At 38.5% G+C, this 20,298-nt stretch overlaps 2 protein-coding genes across 2 annotated transcripts; one reads left to right on the plus strand and one right to left on the minus strand.

Annotated features, from left to right (window-relative positions):
• Nucleotides 1-24: 24 nt before the first annotated feature.
• Nucleotides 25-16,638, minus strand: LOC106143646 (villin-like protein quail). Its single transcript, XM_060946468.1, has 16 exons — nucleotides 16,509-16,638; nucleotides 14,928-15,017; nucleotides 6,905-7,018; nucleotides 6,286-6,494; nucleotides 5,904-6,108; nucleotides 5,346-5,648; nucleotides 4,890-5,186; nucleotides 4,455-4,643; nucleotides 3,949-4,035; nucleotides 3,771-3,864; nucleotides 3,239-3,469; nucleotides 2,824-2,961; nucleotides 2,435-2,590; nucleotides 1,624-1,730; nucleotides 1,210-1,395; nucleotides 25-780 (listed from the first exon to the last, which is right to left on the minus strand). Exons 1-16 carry the CDS (start codon nucleotides 16,536-16,538, stop codon nucleotides 667-669), a joined length of 2,550 nt encoding a protein of 849 aa, XP_060802451.1. The 5' UTR covers nucleotides 16,539-16,638; the 3' UTR covers nucleotides 25-666.
• Nucleotides 16,639-19,731: 3,093 nt separating this feature from the next.
• Nucleotides 19,732-20,277, plus strand: LOC106143601 (uncharacterized). The gene has a single exon (XM_013345730.2). The coding sequence runs from the start codon at nucleotides 19,789-19,791 to the stop codon at nucleotides 20,275-20,277; it is 489 nt and encodes a 162-aa protein (XP_013201184.1). The 5' UTR covers nucleotides 19,732-19,788.
• The last annotated feature ends 21 nt before the right edge of the window (nucleotides 20,278-20,298 follow it).

A 20,298-nucleotide genomic window follows, 5' to 3' on the forward strand; every position in this document is an offset into this window, starting at 1 on the left:
TTATTTTTCCAAAGCTTTGCACACTTGGTTTCTATTACAACAATAAATAATTATGCACTAACCTAACGACCAATAGAATGACAACTATGTAAACAATCCTTATGTCTTAGAGACCATTCAAAATAACAATTAAAAATGTAACGATATTGATTATAATATAATGTGACAAAACAAACAAATAACAGTGAGTAAATAGGTGATCACATCTTATTAACAAATAGTTATTATTTCTTAAACGAATACTGGATTATAAATCATAATAACATAACAAACCTCGTAAGTAAAGATCAAAAATATACCTTATCTTTAATATTAACGTATTAAAGTCGACGAGTATTAGAACCGTAATAAAATTGAATCTGATTTAGTTGGCTAAATTAATACTGATTGCGAATGCTCTTTGCATAGAGATTAAATCTGCACAGATACCTGCATAGAATCCCGCACCTTAAAACAATACACTATTGAGTATGGAAAATATTTGTTTTACGCATTATCTTCGAGCGTTATTGTTTAATGTCTGAAATTGTTCAGCACCTTTCGATTTCCACTACCAAATATTTGTGGCATCTGTAATTTCCTCAATTCCCTCATACAGCTAGTGCCTTCAGCATAGGTGTGTTTAATTATATATTAAAAAAACCGGCGGAGAAGAAATCTGAATAGTCAAAAGAGCCCTACAGATTTCTTCAAGTCCTTTTGTTTCCAGGCTGGGAGCGTGCGAAATTCGCTGTATGTGATGTGGAATGTTGACACAAAATCGTCGTGAGTCAGGTACAGCTGAAACGACCAATACATTATAATGAAATATTAAAATATGATTTTGGTGGTGTTAGCAGGTCGCTTTACACTGTAAATGATTGGCGTGAGCTATTAATATGAAATGCCACTAGCTTTTCCTCTGCGCTCTGACTGCGTGTTGCGTTTAGAGTGCTTTGGTTTTCAGATATACATATGTAGCCCCTGATCATACTGGGAGGATATGTTTAAAGGAGATAAGTATTTTAAAGTTAATATGCTCTTTAATTCAAGCAGCGGTTATAGAAAAAAAAACACAAAATCTTATCACCAAAATGTGACATGTTATGTCTTTTAATATCACGAATGTGCAGGGTCGTCGCAAGTGAAAAACGAAGTCTCCGCTTACCGCTCCGAGAGAGAGAGTGAGGGATAATAGAGTATACATGCATAAAAGAAATATCAGATTACCTCTTTAGAAAGAGGATCGACATCCGGTGGCAGGTGTTCCTTGGGCCCTCGCAGGACCGTTAGCGGGTATTTTTCGTACTGGTCAAAGCGGGTCGCGCTGTTGCCGCTCTGGATCGCGTTGTTGCCACACTTCACTATAGCCTTGCCTTCTAGAGCGCTGACTATTGCGGCGAAGGTTTTGTGACCCTACGAAAAGAAGAAATATATAGATATATATCGAAGGCATGGCAGCTTGTCGTTGGTCGTTTTAAAAACAAAATATATTAAATAAATCCCGGCAGTGTTATTGTTAGTGAGCTATTATACTATATTATGTTATGAATTGTGAATGTTTCAATATTCGAGAAGAAATAGAGTGCTTCTGGTTCAATCTAGATATGACGACCAATGCGAAAGAGATGATTTTTTTGTTACCTTCCACAAAGACTGCTTCCAATGCGGGAAGAAACCCGTGAAGTGTGGTGGCTCACGACCCTGACTGATGACAAGAATTGGTGTTTCGGGGTCTCTGGCGGCTGGGTCTGTAAGAGAGAATTGTTATCTATAAACTAATCAAATTTAAAATTGGTAAGAAAACCATTCCGTGAGGTTCCCGGCACCAATAGAAAAAATAATAGGACCATTTTATCTCTTTCTCATGAATGTAGTAAAAGGAGACTAAGGCTTTTATACTTGGGATTCCTTTTTTAGGCGATGGGTTTGCATTACGCATTTTAACGGGGCACCTTACCGATTCGACCACCGACGATCGCTTTGACGTGACTATTAGGTATGTATGTGTGTAAAAAGAAAAAATCAAATAACAACCCTCCATGGACTAATGGTACTTATAATAGAATAACGTAGAATATTTCTTGTAGTCTATGCCTGCTCCTTGGGGAAAAAGGTGTGATACTAATATAGGTATGTAATGTAACTTAAATATAAATAAATACCTATATACGGGACAAATTACACAGATTGAGTTAGCCTCGAAGTAAGTTCGGAACTTGTGTTACGAGAACTCAACGATACTATATTTTATAATAAATACGTATATAGATAAACATCCAAGACCCAGGCCAATCAGAGAAAGTTCGTTTCTCATCATGCCCTGGCCGGGATTCGAACCCGGGACCTCCGGTGACACAGACAAGCGCACTACCGCTGCGCCACAGAGGCCGTGTATAATATTAACTACTTAATATTAACATCTAGATAGAAAACTCCACAGATTTAACATTACCATGAGCAAGGTAAGCGTTGGCCAATGAGCGCGCGTCTTCCTTAGCGCGCGGGCAGCAGTGCGCGCCGAGCCATACGAACACCGCGATGTGCGCGTCCAGCACGCACGCCATCTCCGGAGACAATTCGTACTGGCTGAATGACACGATTTCTTCGACTGTGCATAAAAAAAAATTGTTGTTTTTTTTTCTATAACCATATAAGTATTTATTTCAACATACAACTTTCATTGAAATTTGTGTATGTACCTACTTCATAATTTGTGCGATATTTTATTTTTGAAAAGATGCTAAAGCAGTTCGTGTTATGTTCATAATTTTTTAATTTCATGTTTTCAAATATTGATATCCAATTATATCTGTATCACGAAACAATTTCAATTGTTCTCACATGAGTATTGTCCAGGGACTCCGAGTGACACGTAGAATAGGCGCGGGGGCAGCGGTCGCTCCACCTCCTTCAATGGAGACGCCACCAACAGAGGCCGGCGGTCGCCCAGGGCTGTCCAAAAATCTGGCTTCTCCTTGCCTGTAAATTAAAGAATAATGATATCAGGAAATACATAAAAATAAATTGTACCTAAAGGTTCTACAACAACGGTACTGCCTGGAATAATTACGTGATGACTATTTTGGAAGCAGCAACCAATAACCATGAATGTCAGTACATGCCATACTTGCGTGACGAGTATATGATCAGCAGTTTTTTTGGCAGTCTCTTGTTCGTCCCTCACACTACACACGCAGTACGAAGCGCAAAGATCTTTAGTTAGCAGTATCTAGTAATGTATAATGTCTTCAACTACCTTGCATAACAAGTATATGATCAGCAGCGGCCATGTTTTTGGCGACTTCTCTTTCGTCTCCAGTAGCGGTAGCCGCACACCACACCCACACCCGTGCCGCCTCTCGCAGTATGAAGCACGCGCCCGGCGTGACTTCGTCATAGCGAACTTCCACGCCTCGCGCTTCGCGAGCATATTGCCCCGATACTCGGATCAAGGCGCGCAATGGAGCTGTCACACGGCGTCCGCTAGCTGTAATGTGGTTTTTAAGGTTATCCGGCTTGGAGGACCAAAAATTTAATACAATAAAATGTCCCTCATTTTACATGAAAACTGGCAAGAGCCAGAGCCAACATTTTGAATAGATTGAAAGGCTGCATTCAGGAAATTTCTGAAATATATAATTTGTAGAATCTCAACATTGTCTTAAAGGTTACTTTAGATATTTGATTTACTCGTATTATAAGGTGAAAGAGAGTTTCTGTTCACACGCAAAAGATTTGATACATTTTGTTTAAAAATATGGTTTCAAAATTAAAATACTCGTACTAACGATCGTAATCCGCGGCGCTTCCCACGTATGTGATCATCCGACCTTTGAAGATCTGCAGGAAATGTGCTGGCTCCTTTCCTTGGTACACCCATGCCTGCTTAACGTTAATAAGTTTTTTTTTAAATATGTTTAATTCTGTTGTAAATAAATATTTTAATAGCAAACTGTATAGTCTCACCTGGACAGGAAGACGCCCCAATTTCGTGTAGAGGTCTTTGGCTTCTTTTGCACCCAAATTCCTCAAATCATTTGGCGAAGAGCCACCCTGGAACAATAAAGATACTTGTTATTTATGAGTTTTGTTTTTACAGACTGACAGAGCTGCATCTTACGACGCTACTAGGATTAACTCCAGAAGTTCAACAACATCAGAACTCCAAAACTTATAACCACTATGATTATAAGTTTTTATTTCATTACTTCGCCTTAACCTAACAACTTAATGAATATCTGGGGATTCACCAAAGGTGTAAACCCAGTAAGGGTTCAATAATATGGAGTCTTCAAATATTATTGATCGTTTTTTTTTAACAATGGGGAAGAAAACTGTCAAATAATTCTATGTAGAGGGCACCAAAAGTTTGTTACAATGAAGCTGTCAAACTCCATACAAATACTGGGGCGGTGAGTGGCTCTTGTATGTAAATAAATAGGTTCACAAAAATTCTGTAAGAAGTGCTTTACCATCCAGTAGTACAGCACGGACTGGTCGCCAGTAGGCGCGTGGTAGGTGTATAGCGCGATGTAGCAGTCTTGATCGTAGAACACGGCGGCTTGTGGACGTTCAACTTCGATTAGAGTGCTCTCGTCTTCGGAGATGTAGTGCACGCGCCACACCCGCAGCGCGCCAGACCCGTCGTCCGGGAGTTGAGCCTGGATTGTGATTGGTGGGTGAAAATTAAATATTTTGCAGCAACTATATTAGCATAATTGATATTATCATTATAATAACAGAAACAACAACAACGTTTTATAATATATATTTTTTTATCAAATTAAATCATATATGATAGATATTCTAACCAAAAACTTAATATAAATGCTGTTTGGTAGCCAACAAAAAAATTCTTTCTTATTTAATGTCATGTATAAACTTAGGTACTCAAATTACAGTCTCACCTCAGCAGCAAGCCACGAATTGGCGGCCAAACTAACTGCATCCAACTTCGTGGTGGCCGACCGAGCGGCGCGGAGCCTCGAGTCGCGGCGTTTGTCACACCAGCGCCACCCACGGAACAACGCCGCAAACTCCAGCGGCTCCCGGCCCGCCTCTACTACCGACACCGGAACTACTAGGCGTTTGGCCCGCGCGAGACCTCTGGCCGCTGCTAGAGCGCCCCTGGAGGCGGAGTTGGAAGCGTTAGGACCGACCCAGGCCCAGACACCGCGGTTACCACTGTCTATAATGAAGACGCCCTGTTGGATAATTAATGTTTATCAAACTCTTTCATAAATCACTGACAAAGAACCCATGGTTGAATTTTTAAAAGTAACCTGGGCGGCTCCGTGCCACTGTACATCCTCGCCGGTTAAGTGCTGAAGCTATGTACGATAAGAGGAGTGTGTATCACTTACGTCTTCACTTAAATCGTCCCTATGCAGTGGCGCTCTTTTGACTTCCTCCAGCCTAGCTGCTGGTCTTTGCGAAGGCACGGTGACTGCGACCCTAGGTGGTTGGGTGGCTCTATACAGTCTAGCCGGTCTGGGAGGGTCTGCGGGCGGCGCGGCCGGGCGGACGGACCGTGCGCGGAGTTCCAGCAAAGTGTCCAGCAGACCGCGGTCGTAAGCCGGCAAGGTCTGCTCATACCCATCGTGGGCGATTGCGATTCGGCGTGCGGTCATGCCTTTTTCGGCTCCTCGGGCCATGCGGTATGCAATCTGAAATAATATGAAAATAGCTTTTTGATCTTTTTTAACCTCTTCAATTTCTAACATACCTCCCCTTACAGTGTAAATAAAAATGTGTGCCTAAACCAATATCTGCAGAAATTTATACATTTTTAAATATTCATGTTTGCGTTTAATGTTATTTCAAGCACTCTTTTTTATCATGTGGGAAGTATAGGGAGCGAACCATAGCTATGGGAAGCACAATTTAAGCAAAGGCCTCAGCGTGGGAGTTATTTTATTTACCTTAGCACCGAAGATCTTTTCTACCAAATTGGCAGCCCGTCCCAGCCACAACAGAAGCAAGGACGAGGTGTCGAGCACGAACACTCCATCGGCAGAGAGGTGCGACCACGACACCGGTTCTAGTTGTAAGAGGACGGGGCGGCGTCCTTTCACTCGGTATAGCCTAGCGCCGCCGTTGAGTGTCCCAGAGCCGCTACGGAGAATCCTGTGAAAATGATTGTTTCGATACTTTATCACTAGCATAGATAGTAAAATGAAATAAAATTGGTTGGCACCGCGTTGCGCAGCGTAGCGAGCCCGTCACTGCACTCGCCGGCCCACGGGTGGATGTGACTAAGCGAACTGGCCTCTGCCATTCTCTTTTCTATTATCTTTTACTGACCTGATACCATCTCTAAAGTAGGACAGCAAACGGGGCGTCTCCTTAGTCACTGCCTCGCGATGGATGACCACGGGCACCGCTAAGTGGGCTGCCAGCTGAGTGCCGCGCCGCAGCGCCAGCGCAGCGAGCCCGCCGCTGTGCTCACCGGCCCACGCGTGAATATGACGTTCGGCGAACTCACCGCTGCCGTTCTCTTTTATTTCTCGACGCTGATGATTAGAGAGATAAATAAAATAATAATAATAAAAAAAACAAGTTTATACTTTATTACACTGAATTTTATTTGGACCGATATTATTTAACAGTCCGAATGTGCCAGAAATAACCGACGGATACGTAGAAGTATATACATATGTTTTATTGAATAGAAAAATGAGATGGACAGACCTCCTATCCGCCTAACTATCGGTGTAACACGTGTATCGACGGCCAACCTAGAATATTATAGTTCAACTAAAAGGATACTAAACATATTTTGTAGGGAGCCAAGAACTTTGCAAAGCAAACAAGAAAGCAAACGCGAGAGCAGCGCACTTCTCCCATGGTTCGGCAACGAGAACCGGAAGGTTTATAGAGCCATGGATGTTGGTGGAATAGACATAACGGAATGTAAACTTACGATGACGTCGGGTCCCGCCGGCTGGCCTGTGATAGAACAGGAGTACACCAAGTAGGCCTCCGCGTCGTAGAACGTGCCATAGTGCGTGCGTGGCAGCAACTCCGTTCCGGATTCCTTCAAAATAGACAAGTTAATTTATATCCTCATATTGACACAGAAATGTCACCATTGGGTGTACTCGATTCGGGGTTCCGTTCTCCCTGAGCTCGAGTTCCGATATCCATGGGAGAGTCGGTAAATCAAGCGATGATGCAGAAACTCCCATTTGACCTTCGCGACCCTGTTAACGGGGAACTAAGCCAGATAGGTTGGCTATTGCACTAGATCAAAGTGTTTATTTCATTGGTCACTGTTGACAAAACAAACAAGATTTATAGAATGGAGACTACAGGGACACACTACTGTTCATAAATCAAAACAGAATATGCGACGTCTTCTAGTTCAGTTTCGCAAACGCGTTTTATTTATATTGCAATTATTTTATTTAACGACAGTATAAAGATGAGCGTACTGTACTTAGTTGCTTGTTTTTCATAGTTGTCCATGACAGGTCAATTGCCTCACGAATCTATGTGTAAGAGAATGTAATGTAAATAGAAACTCTGGTAAGACAGTTGCTTCTTGTTCTTTTGGTTGATGAACGAAACATAATTAATAAATAACATACCACACTACATAATCAGATCTCCAGACCAATCATTTGATCACAATTAGTAGTTAAATATTTATTGAAAATGAAACTCAACTACACGCATGTGCGCATGACTTGATTCGTGAATAGTTTCATTAAAAACATTCATGAGAATAAATTGAGGAATACTCAGTATGATATCACATAGTTGTGAGGTAAGAGTATTTATTACATAATCATTATTAGTATAATGTGAGCAAAGTTAAAGTTCGCAAAATTTGCAAAAGACTTCTCAAGCATATTAATAGTATGCAGTGAAAGTGATCTGAGTTGACACGAGCAAGATTGAGGGCTTTATCTAAAGCTTTCGTCATACTGCTGTCATTATTATATACACATACCCACAACACAGTATTCTTGTTGTGAACACATATAAAAAACTATTCTTAGTCCTCGTAGTATCTAGAGTGAAAGGTGGGAGATAGTTATCTATCTCCCACCTTCTTGCGTAAGTCCCGGGTAGGTACACTACACCTCTGGAGAGGAGTCCGGGGAACGCCTTTTCACCATGAACCTGTATTGGGTGGATCAGGTTCTTATACGAAGTATCCCATCCCATCGGACCTACGCAACCTTTGCCCCTGCAAACCGAACCGTATTGAATCATGGTTACCTATATTGGATGTATAGGTAACTATTGCCAGAATGTGTAGACTTCTCACACGATGTATTATCACCGTAATCGCATTGGTAGAACTGAAACGAACGTACTAGTTACTATGTCTTGTTATAAATTGTAGATGACAATATTTACGACGCTATTGGTGGTCGATTGAGCGACTGTTGGTCTGGTTGAGATACCCGAATAAAAAAGCGTGATGCGAAGGTTCTAATCTTACCGGAGTCATGTATCAATAACTAGGTATTATTTGAGTTGTTAGATTAGTTTGATGACTAACCAAGGCTCGTGATGATCTTATAGATAGTTTGAAATAACACATTACGAAATTACAATTCCTTACACACTTCTTTTATTAATAAGCTTTCGAGCGTCAATTAAAGCAGCTTTTCTTCCAGTATTGTACTTAAATCATTATAAGATTTCCTCGGGGTTAAGTGCATATAAAGTAGATTTCCAATTTGAGAGAAAGTAAGTTTTGCAATTACGGTTGGTAATCTGAAGAGATATCGACGTTAAATACCTATTTATAGCACGTAGTAAATGCAATCTTGGGGTAGACAGCAAATACTCAGATCAGAGCTCTTACATTGACTAATTTAAACGAAAGTAAAATTTACTTTTTCTTTTTCATTTTTTTATTAGGTATCTTTTGTAATACCTATACATTTTTTCTAGCGTGCAAAGGATAAAGATGTGACGAAGGATAAGAGGAAAGGATAGGCTTATAAATGTGAAATTCTTCGTTTAGGCGATGGACTAGCAACCTGTCACTATTTGAATCTCAATTCTATCGTTAAGCCTAACTGCTGAACGGGGCCTATCAGACTTTTCAAAACTGTTGGCTCTGTCTACCCCGCAAAGCATATAGACGTGATGTATGTATGCAATTTAGCTGAACCGATTTTCGTAACCGATAACGAAGCAATCGTTGATGTCTATTACTCTGGAAAAGTAAGGTAGATATATATACACTTTTCATAAGTATAATGTAAAGGAAATACCGTGATAATTTAGTTGCTTGTACAATGAACAGATCTACATACATACATACATATGGTCACGTCTATATCCCTTGCGGGGTAGACAGAGCCAACAGTCTTGAAAAGACTGAATGGCCACGTTCAGCTCTTTGGCTTAATAACAGGATTGAGATTCAAATAGTGACAGTTTGTTAACCCATCGCCTAAAAAAAGAATTCCAAGTTTGTAAGCCTATTCCCTTAGTCGCCTTTTACGACATCCATGGGAAAGTGATGGAGTGGTCTTATTCTTTTTTGTGTTGTTGCCGGGAACCCCACGGCAGATTGGTGAACAGACCTAACTACATCTATAACGGTTTCCAGCACAATTGAATAGAATTAGTGAAAATCTATTCGTTGGCGCCCTATGAAGAAACTTAACAGGAGCAAAAAAATAACTAAAACCTAGGTACTCTTTCTACATAGGCAGCGTATTATTGGTCTAAAACTACACAAACTATGGCTGGCAGAGGTCAGACTACAAGAAGGGGTGAAGATGTGGAATTTGAGGAAATTGAAAATTTTTTTGTTGAATTGAGGTGGCATCACCTGGGGGATCAAAGTGGAATAAACCGAAATTCGGTCTCCGAAGCGACAAGGGATGCTACCGGGAACATCGGACAATGATAACTATAATTAAGTTTTTTTTTGTTATCTTTATTGATCTAGAGTTAAAAATCGTTCAGTCGCGGTCCGGCGCCCGCGCAGTCGCCTAGCGGTTCTACAGTATGAATCACGGCCGCCATCCGTTACAATTAGTGTTGCCGCTTGATTATCTACTGTCGATAGTTTGATGAAAACATGTTTTTTCATTAAACTATCGACAGTAGAACTAGGCTATGGAGCCTTGATAGTTTTTGGTTTTTTTAATTCAATCAATATTATATTATATAATATTACATTACAAATATTTAATATTGAAAATTGATGCTAGCGGATATTCGGATACTTTCAATTTTTATGTAATAATAACTTGGTGGACGTTAGAAAGACCATAATAAATATTAAAAACAAAAGATATACGCTGCTGGGGATTGAACCTGCGGTACTATAAAAAAACGGCGGTGAAAACCGATCGCTCTGACTTTACTACTTATTTTAAAACGGCTCTAACGAAAAATAGGAGTCTTTAGTGTTGTCTGGGAAAATTCGATTTTGCAGTCACTGACGTGAAAAATGAAAAAGTAGATAGGTAGGTACTTCAATAAATATATTTATTGAAGTTATTATATTTATTGAATAACATATATATACATATACAGACAGATACAGAGTAAATACATACTTACTCTGCGATCCTGTACTATTAGACGAACAATATTTCATTTAACAGGATCGCAGAGTAAATACTACCGATAATATTGAAATAATTGCATAACCGATAAAAAGTTTCATGGTGTCGATAGTATCGGTACCATCGATAGATATTATAAATGTTTGCAGGGGGTCATCTATCGATATTCAATCTATCGATATTTCGGCAACACGAGTAAAATACAATGGTCTTGTTCGCGATCGCCCACTGCCATTTGTTCGTTTCATGGTGCACAAATATTTAGCTCATCGACAGACCGAGATGTATATTCAGTCAGAAAAGTATCGGGAATGGATTATTTATTTATGGTTCCAAATTCAAATTTTTGTTTTTTTTGTTGTTGTTAGATTGGCACAACTGTTTTCCATTTTGGCGCGGAGTTTGAGTTGCATCTGTTGTTTACATTAAATACAGTGCTATTTTTAGTTATATCATATCTAGTGTGTATTGCTAATTTCATAATGGATAAAAACATCGAACAAAGAGTTTGTCTTAAATTTTGCATTGCCAATGGAATATCGTGTTCGGAGTCACTGAAAATGTTACAGAAGGCTTACGGTGAATCGACTTTATCAAAAACTCGTGCTTATGAGTGGTACAAAGCGTTCAAAAGCGGTCGAGATGTGATGGAAGATTTGCCTCGCTCTGGTAGGCCATCAACGTCCGCAACTGAAGTTAACATCGCAAAAGTGAAGGAAATAGTGACTGAAAATCCTCATTCAACTTTGAGAGAGATAGCCACCGAACTTTCTGTATCTCACGAGTCGATCCGTACCATTTTAACTAATAATTTGGGTATGAAACATGTTGCCGCTCGGCTAGTCCCAAAAGACCTGAATTTTTTTCAAAAACTCAATCGCATGAGAGTCGCTGAGGACATGCTAGAACGAGTCAATTCCGACCCAACATTCATGAAACGCATTGTTACTGGTGACGAGACGTGGGTTTACGAGTTTGACATGCAAACTAGTCAACAAGCTTCGGAGTGGCGCCTTCCAACTGAACCGAAACCAAAAAAACCACGCCAAAGTCGTTCAAAAGTCAAAGTCATGTTGACTGTTTTCTTTGACTATCGCGGTGTTGTGCACTCGGAATTCTTGCCGGAAGGTCAAACGGTAAATAAGGAATATTATTTGAGTGTTATGCGGCGTTTAAGAGAGCAAATCCGACGAAAAAGGCCAGATTTGTGGAAAGAAAATTCTTGGATTTTGCACCATGATAATGCACCTTCGCACAAGGCCATCATTGTGAACGAATTTTTAACCAAACACTCAACAAATACCATCGAGCAACCACCATATTCACCAGATATGGCTCCAGCCGACTTTTTTCTTTTTCCTAAACTCAAATTACCACTTCGTGGCACCCGTTTTCAATCGGTAGAAGACATAAAAGAGAATTCGCGGCGAGAACTGACCTCAATTCCGGAAACAGCGTTTAAAAAATGTTTTGATGATTGAATTATTCGTTGGCGTAAGTGTATCGTTTCTAAAGGAGCATATTTTGAAGGTGATAAAATAAATTTGGATGAATAACAAACAGTTTGTGTATTATTGATCTTTTCCTGCTACTTTCTTGACAGAGTAGTATATCGTCTGTCGGCAATGTTTTTATTAGTTTTTTTGATCTTTGAATAAAATTTTTCTTGTTCACTTATTTCTAAGAAAATACTTATCGTAACTTAAATTCGTACCTAAGTGTTTCGGTTTAAATATGTGTTTTTGCGAAAAGTTTATTTAGTTCCCATAATTGAGAATTAAATTCAGTTAACCAGGTACTTCAGAGTATAATAATCAACAAAAGACAACACCACATAATACTTAATGATTCTTAGTATTCACAATTGCACATAAGTATTAGGTACCTACTCATATATACCACAAGGCATGTGTGTGGTCCGTGTAACTACGTATTAGAAGTATTAGAGTAGTATTTATGAATTTAAACACGATACATCGTGAAGTTTCATTTTTTATATAATTCGCTCATATAATATTGTTTATATTGCGTGATATTCGGTCATGCCGTCTTGTTTTGTTTATTTTGGGTGCGCGTGAGTTGGTACCTTGTATGCACAGGAAAAAATTCAAATAGGTATTTAATTTAATTATTTTTCCGGCACATGATCTCTACTTATAACTAAGTAACTGCTAAACAGAAGATTTGCTTCAGTATCTGAAAGTTGGTCCAACTTTTATCTTCACGGTAGTTAGCCACGCTCGTTTGAAATGCTGATTTGGTTTCCCAAAATAGTAATACTTATAAACACATAATTAATTTGGAGTTATTTTCGGTAATTTGCGAATTTATTTGTTAGCTTAGCAAGTGTTTACTTTTTTATATCAAATGTAACCTGTGTTGCGTGGGCTTTAAATGCCACTGCTGTCCTTATTCATGATTTATACATGAAAGCGCTGTCTCATAACTCATTCTATAGTTTATGATTATCATCGCTAGTTTGCAAATCATGGGCAAACCCCACTGCTGCATAGCAGACGAGCAGCGAGCCACGCCGGCTTGCATCTTGGATGCAATTTAGTGCTAGCAATGTTAGTATGGCGGTCTAACTGTACACTTTCTCTCATATTGTGTTTGCAACTATAGAAATGTAATGTCGGTTCACAACTGGTTTATTATAATTCATACTATTATGTTCGTTTGTGGTTAACTTTCAAAAGGGTCGTGTACATAGGAATATTATACCTCTTTCTAGGATACGATGAGAGACAAATAAAGGACAAAATAATTAACAATCTATAACTCAGATTGTTAGTAACACCTAAACCTTAAAAAAGATCATAACCAACTAGGATTATGTCAGACATATCATTAAAAAATAAGGCCCATTGAGAACCACTTCCGTTTTTGAAGTCGGTTAAAATATGTCAGTTACATTCTGCGCTTAAACGACATTGAGCTTTGAAGGCACTTTTATTTTTTATAAAAACTAATAAAACGGAAGCACATATTTCCAACACTATGTTTTAAAATAAATTACAAGTGCGAGCGAAAAATGAATTGAAAGTACCTAAATAAACGTGAAATTTACTTAAATTGTGGTTTCCGCAATTTCCAAGTAAGTAACTTCATAATGTATGGAAGCTTACAAAGGTGAGAAAATTACGATTTAGCACTTGAACTTTCACATGACCCCTCAAATGACCAAACGATGTTTTTGTTTTATCCCAACTTACACATTCCCATACTTTGCAGTGATCCGAAATAAGTTTGGGACTATAAATTAAGTTATGCGCAGAGCTTTATGTTAGCTTTTATTAATGGCTTCATATCCGTGGGAATTTAGTTTTAATTCCGATAAAATAAGGCGCACCTCTTCAACATGTACCTAATTGAATAGACAGGTAAAAGTACTTGATAATTACCGTAAAATAATTGAAACTGGAATCGGATGATAAAATTAATTTCACCTACAAATCGGAATGCGTGAAAATAGATTAAATCTATCGGCCACATTTGCTGATAAAATTGATAGACCTGATAGATTCTGAGCGAGACAGTTGAGTACATAATTTCGAAACCGAATCTGTTAATAAGCTAGAGTAATAATCGATCATCATGCGAAAGCGAGATTGCCTTTAAAAATTACAGACGACGGTCTGTAATGATAATGTGTCGTCTTGCGTGATAGGTCATTGCGATTTGTTGACGCGCCGTGTGCGTGCGCACGATCGAGATCATTTCATTTGATTTAATGTTCTATGGTGGTTGGTGTATAATCTGTGACATGAATATTTGCAATGCCGATATTAGTCGAACAAATAAGGTTTGCATGTTGTCATAAAAAATAATCAAATAACGGAATGAGATGTGATGTGAGAGGTAGTTGCGGAGAGGAACACTGTCACGACAGTGAATAAGAAAAAATTTAATAAAAGCTTTAAAAAAATAACAGCAGTTAATAATTATCACATTGATTGTAGATCTACTTACACTAATTAACATTACTTATGTTTTTAAAAAAGTATATTTTAATTATTTTTGCTATTTATATCATACGTAAGTATGCCTTGGGCAATGAAATATTACATGTAAGTAACCGTAAGACATTTTCTAATTTTCACTTCATCGGATGAGTGATATCCGATTAAAACTATTTTTGCAGTTATCATGTATCGTAAACAATTTTAAGACTAAAATCTTGCAACAAAACTTACAGAAGAGAAAATGTGCTCTACAGATTTAAAACATAGGCATATTATTACTGGGCAAGTAAGAATACATTTATGTGAAGGGTTTAGCTTTTATTAAAATAAAAATATAATTGGTATGTTCTTATTTACTTTGGTATGATATCAGCAATATTATTAAATAGATTTGATTATACATGAGTATTTTAATTTTCTATAAGATACTCACCGCTACTCTCCACACAAGAAAAGCAGTATGGTCCTTCGGCACGGTGCGGAAGACAGCGTCCGCGGCGCGTGCGCACCCGCCATCTTCTTCCTATTAACAGTAAAAGAACATCTCAAAGAAGATACTAGTAGTTTGTTGAAATGAATACCTCATCGTTTAGCTAGATGAAGATAATATCTTCGAAAAAATGAGGAGATAGGTAAACCTTAGTACAGTCAGTACCTATTATTTTAACACTTGGATGAATCGTAAAAGGCAGTGAAGTGTTCTGTGTGGCCCACAGCACTATGTGAGTCTAATGAATGTGTATCTATTCTATATGACTAGTAGCTAGTAAGTAGCTAAACAAATGGACCGATTACATTGTCGTTTTGTCGAGAAAATGGCCTTTCGGGATAACTTAAACAGATTGATCAACTAAGAAAATGTTCTTATTTATTTCGGGTCAGAATATCTGTCAAATATTATTTGTACCTAGTTGTTCATATTACGGTCATATAGGTACTACAGTTTGTGGGTGATAAAAAGGCTCATTAAAAAACAACCTTATTTTGGCCAAACCCTTCATTTGTAGGGCAGACTTGGGCGCGTCTCAAGGTTGGGACCTGAACCAGTTAATCGAATGACTAGCATAATAAACGGAGTGGTCGTGATTGTGGAGTCTCCACAATGGGCTGGGAGCGGCTAGCGGGTGGTGTGTGGAGATTATGACAACATTATATTTTGAAGAATAGAATAGATTTATTTTCAATATTGGATACAGGGTATCACTTATTGATGTCACGAATTGACTTCGAATCCACTACGATCGTCTTTAAAATCTTAGGGCGAATCAATTAGATTTAATAAAATAATATTATTGCAGTAGATGAAGTTCTTTAGGGTCTATGGGTAAGATTCAATTTCGCCCCTCATTGTTTTTCCTGCATTACGTTATTTTGAATCAGGAAATGTTGAAGTAATACGAGTATTTTAACTTAGGTAGGTACTTTTGACGATTTAATATTTATTAGGGTTTAAGGTCTGAATATGTTTAAGATGACGTTTGAGATATTCAATAATAACTTTATTTATTTCGAATTAAAGATTATTCGTAACTGTAAAACCGAGAGATAGCTTAATATACATATATCTCATTTTTATCAAAAACCAACTGAGAATGCTAACTTTGGCTTTAAAGCTTAGCTTTCTTTAAAGCAAGACAGCTTAATACTGGTAAGTGTACTTTTACCTACATACTATAAAAAGATTTACAGCTGGCTGGTACCTATATAAGTAAATACCAATTTGCCTTGGGTGGGAAATCTGATTATATAATTTATATTTAAACAAATCTTGAGGTAGTTAACAAAGATTAATTAGAAAGATTAGGACTCGAGTCTTTTTATGACAGGCATACCTAACACCACAAAAGTTTACTTTCACTAATTACAATAGATACAAATCGTTTGAAAGAACATGAGGGTACATGATACGAATCGCAAATAAACAAAAACATAAACAACAGCAATTAACTTAACGAATGTGACCACATATTATCCGAACACTTTCAATCACTGTTTGTATACAAAAGCACGTTACTTGGTCAGCTCCTAACTCGAGGATGTGCATATCTGTGGTCGCAGGGGCTGTGGCCGCCTGTGGTGCGTCGGTATCTTGGCGCGACTGCAAGAAATAACCAACGTCTTGGGACGACCGCGACGCCCATATACTTCGCACTGACTGAATCGGTAACTTTGTAGTGTACGTATGAGGTATGGTCTGACAGTCGGCCGGCGGCGGCGGAACGTTGAGAAAAAAGAAAATTGTTTCACGGTTCTTGCGCTTACAAATTTTAATAAGACGGAGACGAATAAATTATTTCTCGCGAAAGTCTAGGCGGTGTCCGATCTACTCCGATTGATAGTTGGCGACGGGTATCGCATTTTCATCTCGCACCAGATCGATTGCGACTGCTTAATTGGAACTTAATAAATAATTAGTTGTTCCAATAAGCTTTAATTAATAAGTCTGTCTCATACGTCTTTTGGGCAAATGAAGTACCTATATTAGACGCCTTTCGTTACAAAAGTTGGATCGACTAAGTAATTTATAATATCTTTGTACTCTGTAAAATTTGTAATGATCATCTTCGTATCAACATAAACCAAAAAAAGCACAACACATGAATTAAAATTTAAATAACGTTCAGAATGTAAGATGCACCTGATATTCGTCCATCGACTTTCACAAGCGGAGCCGCCAGCTAGTTTGGACCGAAGCGCAGGACTGTGGGACCATCCACTATTTCGCTAGGTCTCCTACGCAGGATGCACGGTCGAACGATCTCTTTGTTACATTTGGCATTATTGCCACGTTCACTTTCGTTTGTCATTTGGACACGCGTATGTTATGTCCGTAAACATGAGCGTGGCCGTGAGCCTCATTCGATACAGGGTGCAAAGCCTGTATGTTCTATAGTACTGAAGACTTGGCACTCAGTTACGATAAGGTATGTGATAATTTGATTTTTAGCTAGAAAAAGTTGTATGTAACGTATCATTAAGAAATTTGGTAATTTTTAAATTTTATTTATAAATATTTATAAAGATTTAAATAAAAACGTAAGGTTTAATACAATACATATCATAAAACTGTCAAATATTTTCTCTGTAGGAACATTCAGTACCTATATAAAAAAAAATATTACGTTTACCTAACCGAACACGAATTTAAAAAATAAAGGTTTTCTGTTTGTTTGTACAAGCTAATCTCCGGAACTACTAAACGGATTTAAATGAACCTACTTTTGTTGTAAAGCTCTTGCTTGGCTTGGCCAACATATAGGTATGTTTAACTCTATAGAGTATAATTTATTTTAGAAATTGGAACAGCTGAAGTCGAACCTAAACAGCTCAGCTAAATTAAAGGAAATATCGAAAAGACGTCTAATCAAAAGTGGTCCACCCTGATGAGCATTATCTGTTAGCGTATAAAATCGAAGATCTGGAACACCTGATGCAGAGAATCATTAAAGACAAGCTAAACTATCCGAAATATGGAAAAGACGTCTTAACAAAAATCGTTCAACCTGATGAGCATTTTCTGTTGGCGTGTGATTCCCGGCATCAATAGAAAAAAGAATAGGACCACTCCATCTCTTTCCCATGGATGTCGTAAAAGGCGACTAAGGGAAAGGCCTATAAACTGCTATCTCTTTATATGAATCTCAATTCTATCAGTAAGCCTATTTGGCTAAACGTGGCCTTTCAGTAGGTAAGACTATATACCCTATGTTATACCAAGTTTCGTTGAAATTTATTTTGGTGAATTTGAATAAACCTTAACCTTCGTATTTCCAATAACACGCAAACGGAGTTGCGGGCAACAGCTAGTAATATGTAACCCTCCTTATAATCCCCATCTATTTATTAAGTAAGGAATTCTAAATATGCATGTTGTATTCAATGCAAACTAAGTTTAGCTTTCACTACAGGTTAGCGAGTGACAGAGGTTAAATATTATAAAAATATTACTACGTTATAAATTATTGCGTATTTATATTTTGCTATATGGATCCCAGCTTTAAGAGGATCACCCCATTTATTATGTCGTAAGAGGTACCTAACTCACCACTTAACACTCTCTCCAGGAAGATGCAACCGAGCTAATGTCAAAAGTTTTCCAAATCTAGAGTTTTGAACAGGTTTAGATACCTAAAATCGTTTAATATCTCACAATTGGCGCCTCACTTTTTGTTGTCAAACTCAGTAATTTTAGACAGTTTTTAGTGCGACCTAGATCAAATACCGTTAAAGTCTCTTGGCCTAGCCACGATAATGAGAACTTATGCGCAATCTGCTTCATTCGACACGGTCAAGTGTAACAGTCCTTATAAGTTTGTTTTCACTTTAGAGGCGTATTTATAAGCTAAGTAAGATTACCTAGAGTTAAATATTCTAGGATTGTGGGAACAGGCGTACCAGGTTTCTCTCCAAACGTTGACGACGAAAGTTTGGACGAAATTTAGGCGTTTTATTTTAGGCAACATTTCTACGCCACAAGTCACAACAATAAAAAATAAATCACACGACGCTATCAACCAAAAAACCTTAATAGCGCAACGCAAGCAAAAATTTCACGGATTGGAGCATATATACAACCTCCGACACAACATCGTAGGAGCCGCGGTTCCCCAGGCATAACACCTAGCCCGGCGGAAGATCTTCCCTTTGGTGGCGGTCGAGCCCGAATCATCGCTCCCGTTACATTATTTATAATTAAATGGATACTCGAAGTATTTCACAAACATTCAGCTTGCGTGCTTAGAGAAACTATATCGAAGCACTTAAAGCTTACATAAAGAAGCACACTGACAAATCAGTGCTAAACGTTTGATCATACATAGAATCACGTCTTTATCCCTTATGGGGTAGACAGAGCCAACAATCTCGAAAAGACTCAAAGTTCACGTTCAGCCGTATGGCGATGATAGAATTGAGAATAAAACAGGTTGCTAGCCCATCGCATCCCAAGTTTATTAGCCTGGCGTCTATTCCATAGATACATGTTTAATCCAGATTTTTTGATCTTTTCCATTTGTTTTCTCGATAAATACATCGATTTTAAACGCGCAATTCACTTTTGCCGTTATATATTAATAGAGATTTTTCATTAAGAGTATCGATATCCTGTTTTTAAAACCAGATTTCGTATAAAACCTTTTTAATTAAACAATAAAAAATATGTACTAAGAAAGATGTTGTCCTTTGACAGGTTAGACTTTCCGCAAAACATTGGTTGAAATGACGATGTCAACATTATTTTAAAATTCACGTTTTGTTTATTTGATTGATAAGGAAATTATATTTTAAAGGCAATAATGTACACAGACGATAATTCCGACAAAGAGAGCGAATTCGAGGAGAGGAGTCCGGATGATAGTCCAAATATTACAAAAAAATCATTATCCACGGTTGGTTTTAGAAACAATACAGAGAACTTGATGGCTAGACCATTGGCGCTGCGGGCGACGCAATCGTTCACCGGCGCGGTGGAAGAGCTGCGGACATGCGGCAATTTCCAGAGGATGAATCTTTGTAACAGAATGAACGTGATATCGACGCCGAAGATAAGTGCGATATGCCCGTGCGGCTGCCTGCTGCGGCCGGCGCCGGCGGGCCCGTTCCGCACGCGCGAGCAGCGCACGCTGGCGCTGCACGTGGTGCCGCCCGAGGTGCTCGCCCACCACGGCTACTGCTTCGAGCCCAGCCAGATAGCCATGTTCTGGAAGAAAGACTGCAGGATGTTCCTTTGGAAAGGGAAAGCCAAAATGAAGAACGTAGTGGTCGCCGATCCCCGTAAAACCTAATTTTAAGCGGTGTTTATCATG

Source organism: Amyelois transitella, chromosome 2, assembly GCF_032362555.1.
Source record: "Amyelois transitella isolate CPQ chromosome 2, ilAmyTran1.1, whole genome shotgun sequence".
NCBI classification, from domain to species: domain Eukaryota; kingdom Metazoa; phylum Arthropoda; class Insecta; order Lepidoptera; family Pyralidae; genus Amyelois; species Amyelois transitella.